Below are 20,329 nucleotides of genomic sequence, written 5' to 3' on the forward strand. Positions count from 1 at the left end.
TACACACACTGTCCACATCCTTGGCCGATACACAGTAACGGTCTACCAGGGCATCCTCTCCTACACACGCTGTCCACATCCTTGGCCGATACACAGTAATGGTCTACCAGGGCATCCTCTCCTACACACACTGTCCACATCCTTGGCTGATACACAGTAATGGTCTACCAGGGCATCCTCTCCTACACACGCTGCTCTGCTACCTGTCATCTCCCATCAGCAGCACAGCAGGACTAACCCTAAAATACACAGAAAATGCCTGAATAGGTTTAAGATTATTGTGAGGGGTGGGGATGTATGTCTCCTGTATTCCATGCTGGCTTCAAACTTAACTGTGAGACAGAATGAGCCTGAACTTTCAGATCTTCCTGCTTCCACCACTGCCTGTGGGCTCACAGGCACATACCACCACACATGGTTTCCACCATGCTGGAGCTAAGCCCCAGGCCTTTGTGCATGCTGGTCAAGTACTCTGCAGGCTAAGCTACATCCCTTAGACCTAACTTCTACACAAGTTCTAAACTAAGCAAATTACACTGTTCTTAAGCAAGTCAATCTACTGTATTGCTTCATAAGCAATCTTACCACCGAGCATATTGCTCAGAGCATCCACAATGAAGATAAACCAGATAATCATACGTTAACACAAAAGTAAAACCAGGCACCGCACTCCCACCTTCCGTGCAGACCGTGTCTAGCTGTGAAGTGAGGCTGTACTGATTAGATGGCCTAAAGCAATTTGTCTATAACCCTCATGCTTACACTAACTGAAGAGAAAAACAGAACTGTCAGTCAAATGGCTCAGTACTAACCATGCAAGCCGGAGGACCTGAGTCCCAGTGCCTATGGAAAAGACCTGGGCAGGGCAACACTCGCCTATGGTCTTAGTGCTGCGAGGGAAAGACAAGAGGACCCAACCATCTGCTATAGAGGAGAGCACTCCTCATCCATCTCTAGCACACACGCGCGCGCACACACACACACACACACACGCACTGTGGGCAAGGGTACCAAATAAAACCACATGATGCAAAGTGCCCCCAGTGGCCTGCTCTTATACAGATACTCAATCAAGATCATGCAGATGCAATCAGTATAAATTTTCAAGATGAAGACAGCTCTTAAAGTGCTAACCATTTAAGTTCAGACACACTGATGTCTAAGAGATGTACAGAAGATCTGAAGTCATTAATTCAACAGCAAATAATTAAACAGTTTAACCTCACTCGGTTTTGAAGGAAGAAAAGTCAGACCCTAAAAGAATGGCCACATGTTAGGTTTAGCAGTGACCAATGCTTACCTAGACTGACTCGTCTAGTAACGCTGGGTTTCACTTTAATTTTAGCTAAACAAAACCGTTTTAGTGCTAGCTGATTTCATCTAAATATCAATAACAAACTACTTTCAACTACAGTTATGGAAAGGAACAACAGTGGCTGTTAATCATGCAGGACATCTCATCACCTCACTGAAGCATCCCTCAGGAATGCACAAGAGTTCCCATAAAGACACCATACTAAAGATGGAGACTTTAGGACACACAAAGCAACACTGTGCCAGCTCTCCCTGGTCCTCAACGAGCCCCTACCAAGTGACACCAAGTGCCCTCACAGTGATCCCTCTCACATTTCCACAGTCTGGCTGCAATTTGTCTATTTTGCATGGTGATGGTCTAGGCACCAAGTTCACTGGGGCTTCACTTTTGTTAACTCCTTGTACAGTTTCCAAATTTTTGTGATGGACACGGTGACACTGCCTATGCTCCCAACATCTGGGAAGCTAAAACAAGATCATGAACCCACAGCCAGCCTGAGCTATAAAGGGAGAAGCCATGTCAAACAGGCAAACATTTGTCGGTTCCAGTCATAGGGTAATTTTATAAGATCAAGGACTAGCCCGGCATGACAAAAAATATCCCAGAGAGAACGAGAAAGAGGGGCCCAGTTACTAAGATTAAGTCTCCTTCATAATCCACATCCATGTTCAAAGTAGTGTTCTCTAAGAAAATCCTCGCTCTCCACAGCTATTACTCCTGAAGCCGAGTTCTCCTGATCCCTGCTGAACCCGCTGAATTCTAACTGCGTGACCTCTTTCCTCTCTGCCCTACTCGATACCACTCCTTACTCAAGTCTGTTGTGTGGTGGCCTCTATCCCAAATCACCGTCCATGTATGCTGTTCCACAAACTAAGTTTTAGGTAATGTTCACACAACACTGACGCTCCTCCCAAGTCACAGCCTCTTAGAACTGGTGAGCTAAAGTTCACTAAGGAACCAACGCCAAGCAACGCATCAGGTGAGTGCTGTGCGTGTGCACCAAACCTGAGACAGACCCTGCCAATTAATACATTAAAGCATGTCCCCATTTTATTACACAATATCAAGGGAAACCCAGATTTATAACTAAATCAGCAGATTGTGAATTCGTGTGGGAAATAAAAAGCTGATCCAATGTGTAAGGAGACAATTTAGTGACCCTGTTTGAAAGCGCTCTTTTCCAAAGCTGAATCCAAATAAAGAATATGAATATAACCCCCTATAAATTAAATTCAACAAAAGACTTAAGAATATACAGTGTTCCTATCAGAGCTCCTTGGAGAATGTGACTTTAGGGGCAAGAGAGTAAAAGCAAAGGCTCAGGCTGAATATCTTGTCCCAGAATATGAAGTCCTACAATTAAATCTAGGGCCATGCCTAAAGGGCACAGAGACCAGGTCATACCCACCAGACTTCCCAACTCAGTACACATGTGATCGTCTAATGAGACCTGGGCACATTCATAAAGTAAGACAATGACTTAAACCATACAGCACTCTTCACTCAACATCCACTTCTGGCTAGGTGGTGGTGGTACACACCCTTAATCCCAGCACAGAAGACAGAGGCAGATGGATCTATGTGATTGGAGGCCAGCCTGATCTACAGAGCTAGTTCCAGGATAACCAGGGCTACACAGAGAAACTGCCTCAAAAAACAAAACTGCTCAGTTATTAAAAATGATGAATTCGTGAAGTTCTCAGGCAAATGGATGGACCTAGAAAATATCATCCTAAGTGAGGCAGCCCAATCACAAAAGAACACACATGGAATGCACTCACTGATAAGTGGATATTAGCCCAGAAGTTCAGAATACCCAATATACAATCCACAGACCACATGAAGCTCACAAAGAAGGAAGACCACAGTGTGGATATTTTGATCCTTCTTAGAAGGGGGATCAAAATACCCATGGAAGGAGATACAGAGACAAAGTGCAGAGCAGAAACTGAAGGAAAGGCCATCCAGAGACTGTCCCACCTGGAGATCCATCCCATATAGAGTCACCAAACCCAGACACTATTGTGGATGCCAACAGTGCTTGCTGACAGGAGCCTGATATAGCTGTCTCCTGAGAGGCTCTGCCAGTGCCTGACAAATACAGAAGTGGATGCTCACAGCCATCTATTGGACTGAGCGTAGGGCCCCCAATGAAGGAGCTAGAGAAAAGACCCAAGGAGCCGAAGGGGTTTACAGCCCTATAGGAAAAACAACAATATGAACCAACTAGTACCCCCAGAGCTCCCAGGGAATAAACCACCAGCCAAAGAGTACACATGGAGGGATCCATGGCTCTAGCCACATATTTAGCAGAGGATGGCCTTGTGGGAATGAGAAGAGAGGCCCTTGGCCCTGTGAAGGCTCAATGCCCCAGTGTAGGGACAAGGAAACGGGAGTGGGTAGGTTGGGGGGGGGGGGGGGGGGGGATGGGATAGGGGGGTTTTGGAGAGGAAACCAGGAAAGAGGATAACATTTGAAATGTAAATAAAGGCTGGGGTTCGGTGGTGCACGCCTTTAATCCCAGCACTTGGGAGGCAGAGGCAGGCGGATTTCTGAGTTCAAGGCCAGCCTGGTCTACAGAGTAAGTTCCGGGACAGCCAGGGCTACACAGAGAAACCCCATCTTGAAAAAAAAAATGTAAATAAAGAAAATATCTAATAAAAACAACACACAAACACACACACAGTAACAGGCTTTTAAGAAAGCCCCTCAGCAGTAGTTGATGACAGTGAGACACGGCGAACAAAACCTTGACGCTGTTCTTGTGTAAGAGCATGTGTTAAAGACTCAACATCTAAAACAAGTAAGAATGTTCCAAGCCTAATTTCGATTATTTTAGGAGCCTTTTGAATTTACAATCTCCAGATAAGAAGTATAACAGTTCTCTTTAATGAAGGCTGCAGGTGTTGAGTTCATTTTGTCTATTATTTCTAGGAATACAATAAGCATTAAGGACAAGGAACTCACCCTGACAAATCAGGTAACAACACTATAACATTTGTTACAATGACTCTAGAAATTTCTGTCCTGTGTTATAACCCCCCCACACACACACACAAAATTACCACAGTGACTTAATTATAGCAAATCTGGAACTGACATATTGCCAATTTCTAATAAGTGAAAATCTTGCAGAAAGTCTAGAATTAAGGACAGAAATCCTACACAACAACAATTTCCTAATAGCAACTGACAGTCTCCTCTGAAACTCAGATTTAAACACAGCACATGCAGTTCTGTCTTAGGGGAGAGAACTAAATTCTATAAACTAACTGGAGTTTAACTGCCTTTTGAAGAAAAGAAGAAATAATTACAATTTGTAAGAATAAACTTTTTTTTTTACAATTTTTAAGTGAAATTAAATAACCCATTTTCATAGTCTTAAATCTGGAATGAAAAAATCCACCATCACACCTTTACAAGTTAAACTGTGTCACACCTTTACAAGTTAAACTGTGTCACACCTTTACAAGTTAAACTGTGTAAGCGCGGGCTCTCACTGGTCCCACTACTCAGCACATGTGCCCATGTGAGGCACCACTTACCTGGTCCAGGGGAAGTCCTAAGCCTACAGAGAAGCAGATCTCTAAGTCAAGAAACTTTTCAATTTACTCATGAGAAACACTTCATCCTGCCTGACTTGATATGCAGCTGTATTGCACCAAAAGACTTAGCAAAGATTCAGTGGCCTCACTGAGACACCCAGAATCCATCAGCTCCTGCTACAAGCAGCCTTGCCATATATGGAGTTTTGAATAGGGATGGCCCCCATAGACTCGCGCGCGTGTGTGTGTGTGTGTGTGTGTGTGTGTGTGTGTGTGTGTGTGTGTGTGTGAATGCTTGGCTCATGGGGAGCGGCACTATCAGGAGGTGTAGCAGTGTTGAGTGGGTGTGGCCTTGTTGGAGGAAGTGTGTCACTGTGGGGGCAGGCTTTAAGGTCTCCTATGCTCAAGCTCCACCCAATGTGGAAGAGAGTCCCCTTCTGCTACCTTCCAATCAAGATGTAGGCCTCTCAGCACCTACTCCAGCACCATGTCTGCATGGACTCCGCCATGCTCCCACCACGATAACGGACTGAACCTCTGAAACTGAAAGCCAGCCCAGTTAAATGCTGTCCTTCATAAGAGCTGCGCCACGGTCACGGTGACTCCTCACAGCAATGGAACCATAATTAGAACATGGCATCCCCACCACCTCCTCCAAGCTGCAGCCCTACAGATTCTTATAACTAGAAAACACTTCTCTCCATGCCCCAGTTTTGACTTGTCATTCTGCTGTGTACGTTATTACTGATTACAACTGGGAGCACATACATCTCCCTAGGGTAAATCAGTTATTTACACTCCCTCTCATCACATCAGAAGGTATGATGAGTAAAAGGTAAGTTCTTCCAGTTTTCCATCTCCCTCCACAGTCTAGTTCTTTCCTGGTTAGCAACACCTACCCATCCAACTCACAAGGCCTGATTTCAGGGCGCCTATAACCCAAGGCCAAAGAAAGAAGCCACAGGGATGATTCCAGGGTATTATGGGGAAACAGTTTAGGCAAATCCAGATTCCAAGAGACCTAGTCTCAAAAAGTGGCAGGTGTGCAGGCAGACACCTAAAGCCGACACCACCACCCTCCTCAACACACGGCAGCATTCCCAATATGAATGAGCAGCTAGCTGTACTCAGGACAAGGGAGCGCCCTGAGCGGAGGCCACTGCTGCTTCTCCTGAGTGAGCTCACGAAGGCCTGCCTTCACTTTTGACCTTTCAGGACCCCTGCTCCAAGTGAGTGCTGTAACTAGTGACTCAGCTGTGACACGCTGCTTAGCGCCTTTGTGAGTTCTTAGCAGTCTTGTAATAACTGTCTCCTAAAATGACCTGGGGACAGCTGAACTGTTTCCCTGAGAAAGCTAAGATACAGCTTCTAACTACTTTACTGATAACAACATCTGATTGTATAATAAACTAAGAAATAATCCATGTGCACGAATGCTGACATGTCCACACAACCCAGTGGTTTATACAATGTGATCTCTAGCAAAGCACCAAGGACATTTTTTCACAGAAATAGAAGGTCCCACTAAAATCTAACCACAAATGACACTGAAAGCCAAAGCGCCACAGTGCCTGACTCAGACATACCCCAAAGTGACAGTAATCAAACACAGAAGACGCAAGAGCAGAAATCAGTTCTACCTACAGTCAACCGCTTTTGTTGTTCTGAGAAAGGGCCTTGCTGTAATGTCGTGGGAATAATCTGCAGGGTGAGGAAGAAAGGGGCAAGGCGGTGTCTCTACTCAACAGCCACCTCAGATAAGACTAGTAGTTTTGTAGTGTGTCCGCACCACTCATTTGAAGACCTCTAATAGAATAAAGACATGGACCAAAACAAACAGCAAAACTGAACCCATGAAACAAGACAAAGTAAAGCCAAAATAAATAGTTATAATTAGTTCAAAAAGAGAATTTAGTTCATACCTGTGAAATAAAATCAGCACTCTCAGAAAGAAACAAAAGACAGGTCCTCAAACTTGAAGCATCACACCAGGTTAATTTTTCCAATTAAGCGTAAGCTTCCAGTGTGAACAGAGCCTAAGACTTGAAATAAGTACAACTCCCCAGCAATATGGTGTCCACGTCACTAGACCTACTTCTGATAAGACACCTCAAAATATGACAAGCCTGACTAAGAACCGTCTTCGGCTTCCTTCTGTGCACCATGTGGGCGTCCTTGCTACCAGAGACAAACTTCCTCACTATGCTGTGCTGATTACAATGGCTGTCCCAACAGTACATTGGTTTCAGAACCAGCATGTCTCCTGTGGTACAGACTTCCTAAAGGGATGGAGACAGATCGCCCAGTCAGCTACAACACTCTCCATCAATCTCATTCTTGAACATACACTTAAAGAAAGTGAGGTCGGGACCAGGATTGTACTTTAGTGGTAGGATGTACGGACACATAAGCCTAGGTCTGACCCCTAGAGAGGAGAGTAAGGAAGGCAAGAAGACAGGGATGGAAGAAAAGAAACAGGAAATGAACTGAAATCAGCATGCAAAAAAAAAAATATTATCTCTCCATATGTATGGTAATATTTCAGTACCAAGATATAGAGTAAATCTACATACCCATCAACAGGCAATGGATAGTGAAAATGTGATATATCAGTCTTATGACTTATATTACAATGGAGTATGATTCAAACACACACAGGATGAACCCTGACATTTATGACAAGATGGATGCAGCTTAAGGACACTGTGTGCCATGTCATAAGTCAGTGCAGAAGACACAGCATGCAATCTCTTGTGGAATTTTAAAGTTATCTCACAGAGATTAAGAGTAAGGAGTAATTATGGAAGACTGAGAAGAGTACGGGGATGGCTGGCTAACTGTCGCAGAGACAGGAGGATGTAGTTCAGGTAGAGCTGCAGAGAACTATGTTGTATAACTCAACAGATGCCTGGGAGCAACTCAGGTGTACTCATCATAAAAAAAGACGTTTAAGGCAGTGGATATGACCTATCAGTGCCAATTTATACATGAACCAAAAACCCACATCACACTGCAGCTCCCAATGACCCACATCACACTGCAGCTCCCAATGACTCACATCACACTGCAGCTCCTAATGTCTCACATCACACTGCAGCTCCTAATGTCTCACATCACACTGCAGCTCCTAATGTCTCACATCACACTGCAGCTCCCAATGACCCACATCACACTGCAGCTCCTAGTATGTGTGACATCATGCATGAGTCAATGCTACAAACACAAACTAGATAAAATGGCAACTTAATCAAGGCCTTGGAAACATACAACAACCTTGAGCTGGTGTGAAAGTCCTACTGTTCCCAAAGTTCCCATCACTTTCCCGAGTACACACATGCACAAGCACCCAGACACACACGCACAGGCTCGCACAGACACACACACACACACATGCACAGGTACACACGCATGCATACATGCACAGGCTCGCACACAGACACACACACATATGCACAGGCACACAGGCACAGAGCACAGGCTCGCACATGCTCACCTGTTCCCTCCCGCTCTCCCCCGGCCCTCTGGAGAAGGACAGGAGCAGTGAAGCCATCACTGCAAAGATCTACAGAGCAACTCAGAATCACTTTTCCCTGAGACAGGGCCTCAATATGCAGTTCTGGCTGGCCGAGAACTCCTGGAGCTCACCAGGCTGGCCTTCTGAACGCTGCCCTCTACACCTTTCTAAACTGATGTTCATTACCTTAACTGCTCAACAAGTATCACCAAAGCTGCTTCAGTGTGGAGTCCACCATAGCTCCTCCAGGTCCTGACTCTGCATGTCTGCAGTCACATCCCATCACGGCCATGTCTGCAGGCCAAATTTCAATACAGACTGTCTTCTTCACCCAGGCTTCCACTTCTCACAATGTAACATGATAGGATTACAGGTGGGAACAACCCAAACCCCACTTCCACACACTTCTGTGACTCCATTTGGTCCCTGAGTTCTGTCACCAGAGTTATGGTATCAACAACTGCTAACGCCCATCATCATGAAGCTAGGACTGAGGAAAGTCAGAACTCATGAGACCTACGGGACTGTGCTGACACAGGCTGCCCTTCTCCAGCTCAGAGTCTGGCTCGGCAGTTCCCCGCCAGGCCAGGGATCCCTACCTGTCTGGCTTTGGGGTTCTTCCCCGCAGCACTGTTCTCACTGGTATCATCCATTCCTCGAAGGACACTGATGAAATCTTTCTTGGAAACAGTCGCCATCAGCTTAGCCCGCTTCCGCATGGAGCCTCCTGCTTCCTTGACCTTTTCGCCAACATTCCTTTGGTGCTTCTGAACAGCATTGAAGAGCTGCACCACACCCCTAGAGTGTGAAGCATCAGGACACCATGAGACACACAGTACAGCAGGACACGGTCTCGCCACCAGAAGAGAGGCCAGTGCTCTCAGAGGGCCAATGTGCTAATCTATTCTCAAAAGCAAGCACTGAACTAAGTCTCACAGGGTCCCCTTAGTCAACAATGCAGGGACTTAACAGGCACTGTCTTTTTTAATCAAATCGGGAAATAAGCTCATTTTACTTCTACCTTAAAGCATGTTGAATCCATGAGTGAATGACCAATAAGGTGAATTCTCATGTTATTTTAAAATAATAATGGTTACAGAGTAGTGAAAACTGTGGTTTCATTTTTTTCAAACCAAAATGACCATGGTGTCTCAGTTTCCAGGGATCCTCACAGGCTGGGAATAGCATCACTGTCTTTTAACAGATGAGCTGAGACAGAGACACGCAATGGTGTGTGCACATTCTCACATCTCACTGCACAGCTCCCACACAGGTCAAAGGATAACTAGGGTCATCTGTTAACCCAACTTACAAACACTCGACTAGATGCAAGCGTTTGTTGTTTTGTTTTCACCCCCTTCCCTTCTCCCTCTTGCTCCAGCTCCCCACCCCCACCCCCACGCCACTCCAGGGCCCCGTGTTTGTTATTGTTGCTGTTGTTATTTTTTTTTTCCAGACACGGTTTCCCCACATAGTCTTGGCTATCCTGAATCCCCTTCTGTACACAAGGCTGGCCTCAAACTCATAGATCTCCCTGCCTATGTTTTTTTTGTTTGTTTGTTTTTCGAGACAGGGTTTCTCTGTGTAGCCCTGGTTGTCCTGGAACTCACTGTATAGACCAGGCTGGCCTCGAACTCAAATCCGCCTGCCTCTGCCTCCCAAGTGCTGAGATTAAAGGTGTGTGCCACCACCGCCCGGCTCCTGCCTGTTTTTTAAGTAGCACTTCCCCCAACCCCCCAGTCCCATGGTTGTCACTACACACAGAATTCATCCATTCTACGAGACTCATCTACACAGTCGAGGAGCGATCACACAGCAAACACCATATCCTATGCAGCTCTCGATATGGAAGATGAGGACTGTTTGGTGCCCATGCTGGGGGAGTGGGGGGGGGGGGCTAAGGTAAAGCTGGAGTAATATGTGAAATAGCATCCTGTAGATACAATGCCAGAGAACAAACCTAGCACCATGCATTTAGAAAGCATTAGAGGGCTGGAGAGATGGCTCAGTGGTTAAGAGCACTGACTGCTCTTCCAAGGGCCCTGAGTTCAAATCCCAGCAATTACATGGTGGCTCACAACCATCCATAATGAGATTTAATGCCCTCTTCTGGGTGTCTGAAGACAACTACAGTGTACTTACATATAATAAATAAATAAATCTTAAAAAAAAGGAAGCACTAGAAAATAACTGCAGTCACAGGACAAACATAAAAGTGATGACCCAAGCAGACTCAGACCAAAAACACACTTGTCACCCTGCAGTTCTGCTTCAGGGCACTTCCAAAGTCTTTGGTCAAACTCAGTCCATCACGGGTTGCGGGTGAGTCGCTTGGCTCTGAGAAGGCGGAGCTTAGGAATCCCCCAGGAGCACAGGAGGCAGTTGTTCTTAAAGGCTTCTGAAGCGCTGCCTTACGCTGCCTTACCTCGTAGCAATCCTCTGAAGGCTCCTCTCTGTCTCTTTGTCTTTGACAACGTCTGGCTTCACTCGGCACAGCATTTCCCACTCCCGCTTCTTATCAAGCTGTGTGGTGAATATGGTTGTTAGGAATACGGTTATATGAATGTGGTATCAGGTGATTTTGAAAGTGCAGCAAACTCTGATATGATCTGTGAAAGGACAGAGGTAATAAAGCACCCTACTTCTATATGTCAGAGGCTGTTTCAAAAAGCCAGTTTCAGGGGCTTAGCTCTGAGAGCCTGAAGTTAGTTAGCACTCTGTGCCTTGGGAGAGACAGCTCTAAGAGGCCGAACTCTGGCACCAGCTCTGCCAGTCCGTGCAGCCAGGCAGCGCACTGCAGGGTGAGCTGGTCACCCATCAGACCAGCACAGCCTCACAGTGGGATGCACACCAGCACTGTCCACCAGCACACCAGCACTGCCCACCTCGACAGGGGCAAGCTGTGCCTCCCATTCCGTACCAGCAGACCCATCAACCTTCAGGATCCAGTCTGCACCAGCTCTGGATGGAACACTATCACGTGCCCACACTCAAGGGTTACTATTTCTCCCCTCAAGGCACATCTAACCAAAGTTCTTGTCACACACAGTCTTTTTAGTCACAAATTCAAGTACTCAAGTGAACTAATTTCCGACCACTGCGCAAACACTGAAGGGGAGCTGGAGAAAAAAAGACTCAGCGAGAAGGCACAGGATAGTGTAAAGTGCTCTCTGAGCATCACCCTGATCCCCGGTGCCTGATTTCACAGGCTATGAGGTCTGTTTCCTGAGCTAATATACACTGGCTACATGAGCTACTCACCTAGTGCCACTAAGCATCTACACTGAGGATGGTGGAAAATGCCAACTCTTCTCTCCCCTCCTCCGCTGTATGTTAGGAACATGGCTAACACTCCTGACTGGACAACACAATCTCATCTGGCTCATCTGGAAAAAGCATTCTTCCTCCAATCAGAACATTTAAAGTCAGTACACGGTTCTGAGCGCTCTGTGCACAGCTCAGCTCCAGCACTCAAGCTGACCTGCAGGCTTGGCCCTGACTTTCAACGCTGTTCCGCCCTCCCTCCCTAGAATCTGGAGACTAGGATCTAGACCTAGTATCTAGGTTTAAAAAGTTGTTCTAGCCTTTGCCAGTTAATAAACAAATATTCACATTTCAGCCGAAAAGCTTTTTGTACAGTTTAGAGACAAAAGCTATCTTAAAGAACAAAAAGAATACTGAGTGTGAGGACAACTGTGTTACAAGGGCAAGGCCCTCAAGCCCAGGTCTAGCTGTGTTACAAGGGCAAGGCCCTCAAGCTCAGGTCTAGCTGTGTTAAGACGGCAAGGCCCTCAAGCCCAGGTCTAGCTGTGTTAAGACGGCAAGGCCCTCAAGCCCAGGTCTAGCTGTGTTAAGATGGCAAGGCCCTCAAGCCCAGGTCTAGCTGTGTTACAAGGGCAAGGCCCTCAAGCCCAGGTCTAGCTGTGTTACAAGGGCAAAGCCTTCAAGCCCAGGTCTAGCTGTGTTAAGACGGCAAAGCCTTCAAGCCCAGGTCTAGCTGTGTTAAGACGGCAAGGCCTTCAAGCCCAGGTCTAGCTGTGTTAAGACGGCAAAGCCTTCAAGCCCAGGTTTAGCTGTGTTAAGACGGCAAGGCCCTCAAGCCCAGGTCTAGCTGTGTTAAGACGGCAAAGCCTTCAAGCCCAGGTCTAGCTGTGTTAAGACGGCAAGGCCCTCAAGCCCAGGTCTAGCTGTGTTAAGACGGCAAAGCCTTCAAGTCCAGGTCTAGCTGTGTTAAGACGGCAAGGCCTTCAAGCCCAGGTCTAGCTGTGTTAAGACGGCAAGGCCTTCAAGTCCAGGTCTAGCTGTGTTAAGACGGCAAGGCCTTCAAGCCCAGGTCTAGCTGTGTTAAGACGGCAAGGCCTTCAAGCCCAGGTCTAGCTGTGTTAAGACGGCAAGGCCTTCAAGCCCAGCTTTCAAGCAGAAGAAGCAAAGAAGTGACGTGGGCACTGCCAGACATAAAGAACAATATCACGTAATCCATTTGTACCTGGAAACTACTCCTTGGAAGTTACTACTTCTATATTGTCAATACAAATATGGAAGGTTACTTTTCTTCCATTAGAAAATACTTATTTTTATAAGGAAATATTTTTGACATAGTGATACTTACTAATGTATGTACCTTACTATAGTTTCTTTTTGTTTGGTTGGTTTTGTTTTTTTTGGTTTGGTTTGGTTTGGTTTTTTGGTTTTTTTCAAGACAGGGTTTCTCTGAGTAGCCCTGGGTGTCCTGGAACTCACTCTGTAGACCAGGCTGGCCTCGAACTCAGAAATCCACCTGCCTCTGCCTCCCAAGTGCTGGGATTAAAGGCGTGCGCCACCTCCGCCCGGCCCAAAGTTTGTTTTACATTGACAGACACACCTGCTTCCTCTTCTCCAGCTTCTCCTGCTTTAGCTTCTCCTTCTCCTTCTCCAGCGCCCTGTTCTTGGTGAGGATGGTGGCTTTGCTTTTAGGAGTCTTTTTGTTAAGGATTTTTGCCATGGCATCTGCCCAGCCCAAATTAGTCCCGGCACTTGACTCTGTGGCGTCATTTTCTTCCTCACAGGATTCAACATTGTCCTCGCTGTCTGCTTCTACAGCTCCATCATCTGAGTAGTCCATCTCTGATTCACAGCTTCCTACAGATTGCAAGAGCAAAAATAAATTAACCTTTAGCGCCCAGGGCAGAACAACGCCAGAGCCCCCAAGGCCCTGGTCTGCAGCTCTGACGAGGAGCACCAGGATCTCTACGTCTAACAGCAAGAGACACGAGCCCACAGTGCTGACAGAGTCAATCCAACCGCTGCTCCACCTCACCTCCGTGAGGCTGCCGAGACCAGGGAGGACCGATGCTGAGTGCTCTCAATACTCAGAGTTCTAAGCTTATTGACGAGACTAACCAAGATTATTTTAAGTACTCAAGTTTTAATGCATTAAGAAAAACATTTTAGTGTCAGAGGACCAATTCTCTAAGACATTTGCCCCAAATATTAAAATTCTAAACCTGTGTCCAGAAAAATACTAAAAACCAGCCTAACTTTTTAAAGGTGCATATAGCACTGAAATTTTGACTTGGTCATTTCTTTTTTTTTTTTTTTTTTTTTTTTTTTGTTTTAGGAAAACCAAAACCAAAACCAAATGATATACTCAAGGTGCAGACATGTAGTGCTGAGTCCCAATGGCTACATCAGGCTCTAAGCTGACTGATCAAGTTCCTGGGTGTGCAGCAGAACCCCATCCTGCAGAAGCAGCATAGCTAGCGGCCAGCACTGGCTACAGGATGCAGGGCACTCTGTGGAATTCACTGGAAAACACTTCAAAGGGGGAAGTCACCCAGCAGCTGAGTGGCTTGGAATGTTCTCCAGTAAGAAGAGCTAACAAAGGCAGCGGAGAGTGTCTCAGAGGAAAACTGCCTCAGCATTACCTGTAAGAGACAAAGATCCTGTCCTAGGTTGACCCTGTGGAGGTGTATCCCAAAGCTTGGTTAAGAAGCAAACAAAAACAAAAAAACCCTATTACTTCAAACTTTCCTTATCAAACTACCAAAATACCAACATTAGTGATCATCTACTGGGAGTCATTCAGTGACTCCCTTGCACCAAGAGACAATATTAGAGTAAAAGGAGGAGGAAGAAGAAGAAGAGGAGGAAGAGGAGGAGGAGGAAGAAGAGGAGGAAGAGGAGGAGGAGGAAGAAGAAGAGGAGGAAGAGGAAGAAGAAGAGGAGGAAGAGGAGGAGGAAGAAGAGGAGGAGGAAGAAGATGAGGAGGAAGAGAATCAGGGCATGAATTTCCCACTGCTCCCTACTGACTACAACGCTGACGCCTCCTTACCTGTGGCCGACTGTGGAATTCTGGCTTTAAGCCATTAATCAGACAAACTGTTGCTTAGACCTTTTACCTAGAGACTCATTGTAATACACATCCTTCAGTTACTACTACTAAATGATACAAGCTGGGCATCCCTAAATTCGTAACTGAAATCCCAAGTACTACAATATGAACATGTTTAAGTGCCACACTGACCAGTTGTGTGTAACTGAATTTAATTTTGGAGCATGTCCTTAAATTTCCAGATTAGGGAGAGGATAATGAACCAGCAAAGCCTGCAGAGGGAATCAATGCACTGACAGCTGTATCCAGTAAAGGGCCACACAGCTTCTCCCCTGAAGCACCTCTGAGGACCCTGCATATTAACACGTAAACAATGTAGTTAGTGGAAAACATATTAACGTATCTTTTAGCCCTCAGAGTCAGCAGCACTACGGATGCTAATAACCAAATGTTCTAAAACAAAAGGCACCAAGCCACAGTGAGTGACCGGGAAGGCTGCACTAGAAAGATAAGGAAAAGAAATCTCTTTGACAAGTACTGGACCATCGACTGAAGTCCTTGAAAAAGCAGGTGACATGCAAGTGTTTCAAGAATACTGTCGGCAAAGGGCAGAGAGATCCAGAATGAGAGCAGACTCCACGGGTCAAGCAGCCAACATGAATAAAAAAGGCTAATTATCAAACGGCAGAGCAGAAAGTGACGAGACCTATCATGCAAGTTAAAAAGTCTGAGTGTCACTCATGAACTAGTGGCTTCCCATAGCGACTGAAGCCACCCTTCATGGATAACTGAAAGGCTCAAACACACTTGGAAAGCATCATCTACACATGCACAGTAACTGGAGAGTAGGAAGCGAATGCCTGAGCTTCCTTCCAATCCATGAAGCGAGGACACAGAAGTATGTTTAAAAGCAGCAGCCAGCAGCAGACACAAAACGAGACCTCCCGAGATACACCTACCTTCCATTCTGAAACTGTATCAAATGTTACTTCGTATCTCTCCTTTACTATTTCTTTAACTACCTTGCTTCTAACTCCCAAAGGCTCACAACCACACACACACACACACACACACACACACACACACACACAGTAATAGCATTTCATCTCTCTTGTGGCCTTTTGCTGCTGCTGGTTCCTTGAGCCTGTTCCATCTTGTCAGGGGTTCCAAATAGAAGCTCGTGGACATTGCTCTTACAGCCTTTTGTTTTGTTTTGTTTTGTTTGTTTTTTGTTTTGTTTTTCGAGACAGGGTTTCACTGTATAACCCTGGCTGTCATGGAACTCACTCTGTAGACCAGGCTGGCCTCGAACTCAGAAATCCGCCTGCCGCTGCCTCCCAAGTGCTGGGATTAAAGGCGTGTGCCACCACGGCTCGGGGACAGCCGTTTCTATTATCTGCTAAATGCTTACAAACTGACTGGCTGTAAGTAAAAAGAGCCAAATCCTCCCATCTTAATGATGTGAACATTTTGCAAGGTTTTTCAATACTAGCTTTGATTCTTCTCTACCAAAACACTTTGCCTATGTTTTGATCTGAGAAAACTAACCGTGTTTTTACTCCACTTCTAAGTAGATACTGGACCTGCAAAAGGCCTGGGGTTACCACCTGCCCATCTTTTGCTCTGCTCTTAATTTGTGTACCGCCTGTCACTATTTCTTCCTTTACTGTTAAGTTTCTAATTGGCACCGGCAGTTTCACCCATCTTAGTATCAGCTAACTAAGTGGAAACACAAAATTAAACATGACAGCGAGGTGCCTCTGAACAGCAGGGCTCCTCGCCCAACCTCACTCGCCCCACAGACTCAACGCCAGGAAACGCAGCCCTTGCCTTGGGAAGCTCAGCCGGGGCCACCTTACCTTCTGCATCGGGAGAGTCTTTGACCTCGTCTTCTCGCTTCGACATTGCAGCCTTGGCTACCATCTTCACCTTTTTCTTCTTCTTCGGAGAACTTTTAAGCTTTTCCGCTCGGCTCACACGTGAGCCCTGAACGGCCGCGGCCATTTTTTGGCTTGTCCGGAAGTGCCACCTGATAATTCCGTCGGGTTGCAACACACGGAACTTCCCCTCTAGTTCCGGGGTTACAGAGTTCCGGAACACCGTTGTCCCGCCTGAAGTTCCGCTGTCGGGGGCCTCCGGTGTAGACGGGGAGACGACTCGAGCCACGGGCTTCCTCCGGCAGAGTCCGTTCCTGGGCTCACCCCTGCCCCAGCGGCGCCCTCCCGGCGGCTGCTCCGGACTGCTCTCATTTCCCTCCCATAGACCGCATTCCCACCCACTGACTTGAGACCCTCCATGAACGAATGGATAACAACAGCAATGGAATCAGGAAGCAAGCTCAGCTTTCACATGTTTGTTCTGCTTTTGTTTAGGTTTATGTTTTGTTGTTTATTGTTGTTGTTTTTCCCCTAAGGACCAAGCACGGTGTTTTCTGAATGAACGTTTCTGGGTTTGGATAGATTCAGAGAGGCTGCCCAGGTAAGGGGCGGGTGGAATGAGCCACACCCTAAACCCTACCCTAGCACGTGCCCTAAACTACAAAACAATGGTTGTCCCAAGGTGTGTGGAGGCGGGGCAGGGCGACAATGGGATTATCCTCCTAAACTAAACCTTTAAATCCTATCTCGCGGGGCGGTGGTGGCGCACGCCTTTAATCCCAGCACTTGGGAGGCAGAGGCAGGTGGATTTCTGAGTTCGAGGCCAGCCTGGTCTACAGAGTGAGTTCCAGGACAGCCAGGGCTGCACAGAGAAACCCTGTCTCGAAAAATAAAATAAAATAAAATAAATCTCATCTCGTTCCTTCACCAATCTGCTAAACTCAGACTCCACCGTTCCTTCGAGGTCTGTAAATGTAAGGAGCTTTCCTTCGTTTTGTGAGTTGCTCTAGGATCCCCACCATATTCCAGCCCCCAACCCAAAGCCCACCAGTGTTATTAAAGGATCTGATCTCCTGAAATACTGTCCCAGCACCTGTCTATCACGACCCAGTAGGTTTTCATTCTTTTCCTATTGGTTTTTAGTACTCCAAATTTGTCTTTAAAAAAAAAAAAGGAAAACCAAAAGAAAATATGAATCCTTATGTTGATTGATTAGAATTGGTGTCTCTGTAGGAGATACATGTATACATCCTAAAAACAAAACAAAACAAAACAAACATTTTTTTTAAAACGGCACAGGAAATGCAGCATTGTTAAGTACGGTTTAGGACAAGATCAGATGCCAGCATGAGTCTCCGAAAAGAACAATTCCAGTGCCACATAAAGGAGTTTCCCAGGTGTTGCTGCTTTCTGGGTCTTCTCACCTCTACAGCAGTACAGCACTGTAATTAGAATGTTGTGCTGGCTGGCCCTGAGCTACTTTCCCCATGGTCACGCATTTACACTGTAACAGGGCCCCAGGCCTTAGCATAACTGACTCTATGATGGAAGTTCCATTCAAGCTGTAAAAAAATGTAGACAGTACCACCTGTCAAAACAAAGACCTAATCCATCAAAGTCCATATCGTTCCCAGAAACTCTCAAAATGCACTAGCCTTCCCTTGTAGCTTCTGTAGTTCCATTCCTGGGTAACTGCTCTTGTTAACTGAAGTATGTCAACTCAGAGCATGCGGTTTGTGCTTAAAGGCTCACCCTCAGAAAGACTCAGTGGTACACTGGAATCCTAGACACCCAGTGTAGTTGCTGGCCAGCTAATAAAGCCTTTTTATTGGCGTAAACCACGCCCTCTTCTCTGGTGGATACCCCCACAACAGCCCGGGGGGTTCTTTTTTTAATATTTACTTTCATTTTTTTCATACAATATATTTTAATCATATTGTCTCCTTTCCCCTAGTTCCTCTGAGATCTCACCCACCTCCCTACTAAGCCAACGTCATATTCTTTCTCTCTCTCTCAAGCCCCCAACCCCAAACCAGGGAAAACATCAACAAAAATTTCAAAACAGCCAAACTATTTTTTCAAGATATATTTTCTATTTTTGTGTTTATGTGCACCACATGTGGTGATGCCTGTGGGGGGCCAGAAGAAAGGGTAGGATCCCCTGAGCTGGAATCCACTGGAGAGCCCTCTATCATGGGTGCTGGGAACCCAACCAGCCTCCTCTGTAAGAACAGTAAGTATTCTTAATCACTGGACCATCTCTCCAGCTCCCAGTCTCTCCCTTAATTTTTTTCTACTTATCCTTTGTCAAATTCATATGTGTATTCAGTGTATCTTGATAATAGTTACTGCCAAATCTCTCATGCCCCATCCCCTACATCATGTGTTCCTCCCATTTCAGGTCCCGTTTCTTTTTTCTTTTTTCTTTTGTAAACTACTGAGTCTAGTTGGTGCTGCCTCTTTGCTTGTGGACAACCTACCATCAGCCATACCCTTGAAGAAAAATATGCATTCCCTCCCACCCCCAGCCATCAATTCCTCTATACCAGAAGCTCCTCACCTAGGGGTGGGGCTTCATTAATCCCTGTCCTGCCCAGGAACCCATTTCGTTTTTTATTTTAGTTTGAAGCAACATCTTACCAAGTTCCCCAGGCTAGCCTTGATTGGACTCCGTAGTCCAGGCGCATCTCAAATTTTACAATGTTCCTGTCTTGGCCTCTACAGTACTTAGGGTGTCAGGCCTGTGTCATCGGACCCAGCTTTTTCATCAGTATAATAGATTATATGTGGGCTGGTGAAATAGCTCAGCAGGTAAGAGCACCGACTGCTCTTCCGAAGGCTGTGAGTTCAAATCCCAGCAACTACATGGTGGCTCAAAACCATCCGTAATTAGGTCTGATGCCCTCTTCTGGTGTGTCTGAAGACAGCTACGTTGTACTTACATATAACAATAAATAAATCTTTTAAAAAAAATAGCTTATATGTAAGAACTGTTATGGACTTGGTTACAATTTAAAATCTTGCTTGTGAGAGGAAAAAATATAGTTGGTTACCCAGTAATATTTTTCTTCATTAAAGTAATCTAAAGTGGAATCCGGGGTTTGAATCCAGAAAGTTGATGATCAGAAATGGACACAGCTAAGTGAGAAGTGTCTGCTTTACTTCCTTTGGTTTTCATAATAAACCAGGGAGCTTGCTGTTTTACAGATGAGGAAACCGAGGCTGAGAAGAAAGTAATTGTTCAGAAATCACACAGGCAGCGAATGGTAGACTGGACTGAGACTTGAGCCCCAGCGTTGACTCAGCCATTGACACGCAAGCCTGCTTACACCGTCGAACTTTTACAAAGCATGAATAAAAATAAGCAACGAAAATTCCAGGCAGGCACTAGAATTCACAGATTAGAAGAGAAATGTCTTCTGTTATGATTCACGGTAATAAAGACTCAAGAAGAACATCCACTATCGTGTTTCTGGGCAGGCCTTGTCCCCAGAAGGAGATGACCAATGCAAGACCAGCTCAAAGACATTTTCGTTCTGTCCCATTCCAATTTATTTCCATTTACTCTTATTACTATTTCTTAGATGCTTGTTTTCTATGAGAGAAAGGAAGAGCGTGGATTTCGGTGGGAGGGGAGGGAAGGAATGGGGAATGGGAAGCTATCATCAATCAGAATGTATTGTATCCAAAAACAATTTTCAGCCGGGCAGTGGTGGCACATGCCTTTAATCCCAGCACTTGGGAGGCAGAGGCAGGTAGATTTCTGAG

At 45.9% G+C, this 20,329-nt stretch overlaps 1 protein-coding gene and 1 long non-coding RNA gene across 2 annotated transcripts in view; one reads left to right on the top strand and one right to left on the bottom strand.

Annotated features, from left to right (window-relative positions):
* The window catches only part of Rrp15 (ribosomal RNA processing 15 homolog), a 20,430-nt gene extending 3,727 nt beyond the window's left edge, over nucleotides 1–16,703 (bottom strand). Inside the window, exons 1-4 of the mRNA XM_031338013.1 lie at nucleotides 16,544–16,703; nucleotides 13,236–13,492; nucleotides 10,800–10,897; nucleotides 8,974–9,172 (exon numbers count right to left, since the gene is read on the bottom strand). Coding sequence (XP_031193873.1) covers nucleotides 8,974–9,172; nucleotides 10,800–10,897; nucleotides 13,236–13,492; nucleotides 16,544–16,688 — 699 coding nt within the window. The 5' untranslated portion in view covers nucleotides 16,689–16,703. The remainder of the gene's footprint in view (nucleotides 1–8,973; nucleotides 9,173–10,799; nucleotides 10,898–13,235; nucleotides 13,493–16,543) is intronic.
* An 84-nt stretch (nucleotides 16,704–16,787) lies between these two features.
* LOC116071834 lies at nucleotides 16,788–20,134 on the top strand. The gene is made up of 2 exons (XR_004111195.1): nucleotides 16,788–17,162; nucleotides 19,769–20,134. It is a non-coding gene; the product is annotated as an uncharacterized LOC116071834 (long non-coding RNA).
* The last annotated feature ends 195 nt before the right edge of the window (nucleotides 20,135–20,329 follow it).

Source organism: Mastomys coucha, unplaced genomic scaffold (assembly GCF_008632895.1).
Source record: "Mastomys coucha isolate ucsf_1 unplaced genomic scaffold, UCSF_Mcou_1 pScaffold1, whole genome shotgun sequence".
NCBI lineage: Eukaryota > Metazoa > Chordata > Mammalia > Rodentia > Muridae > Mastomys > Mastomys coucha.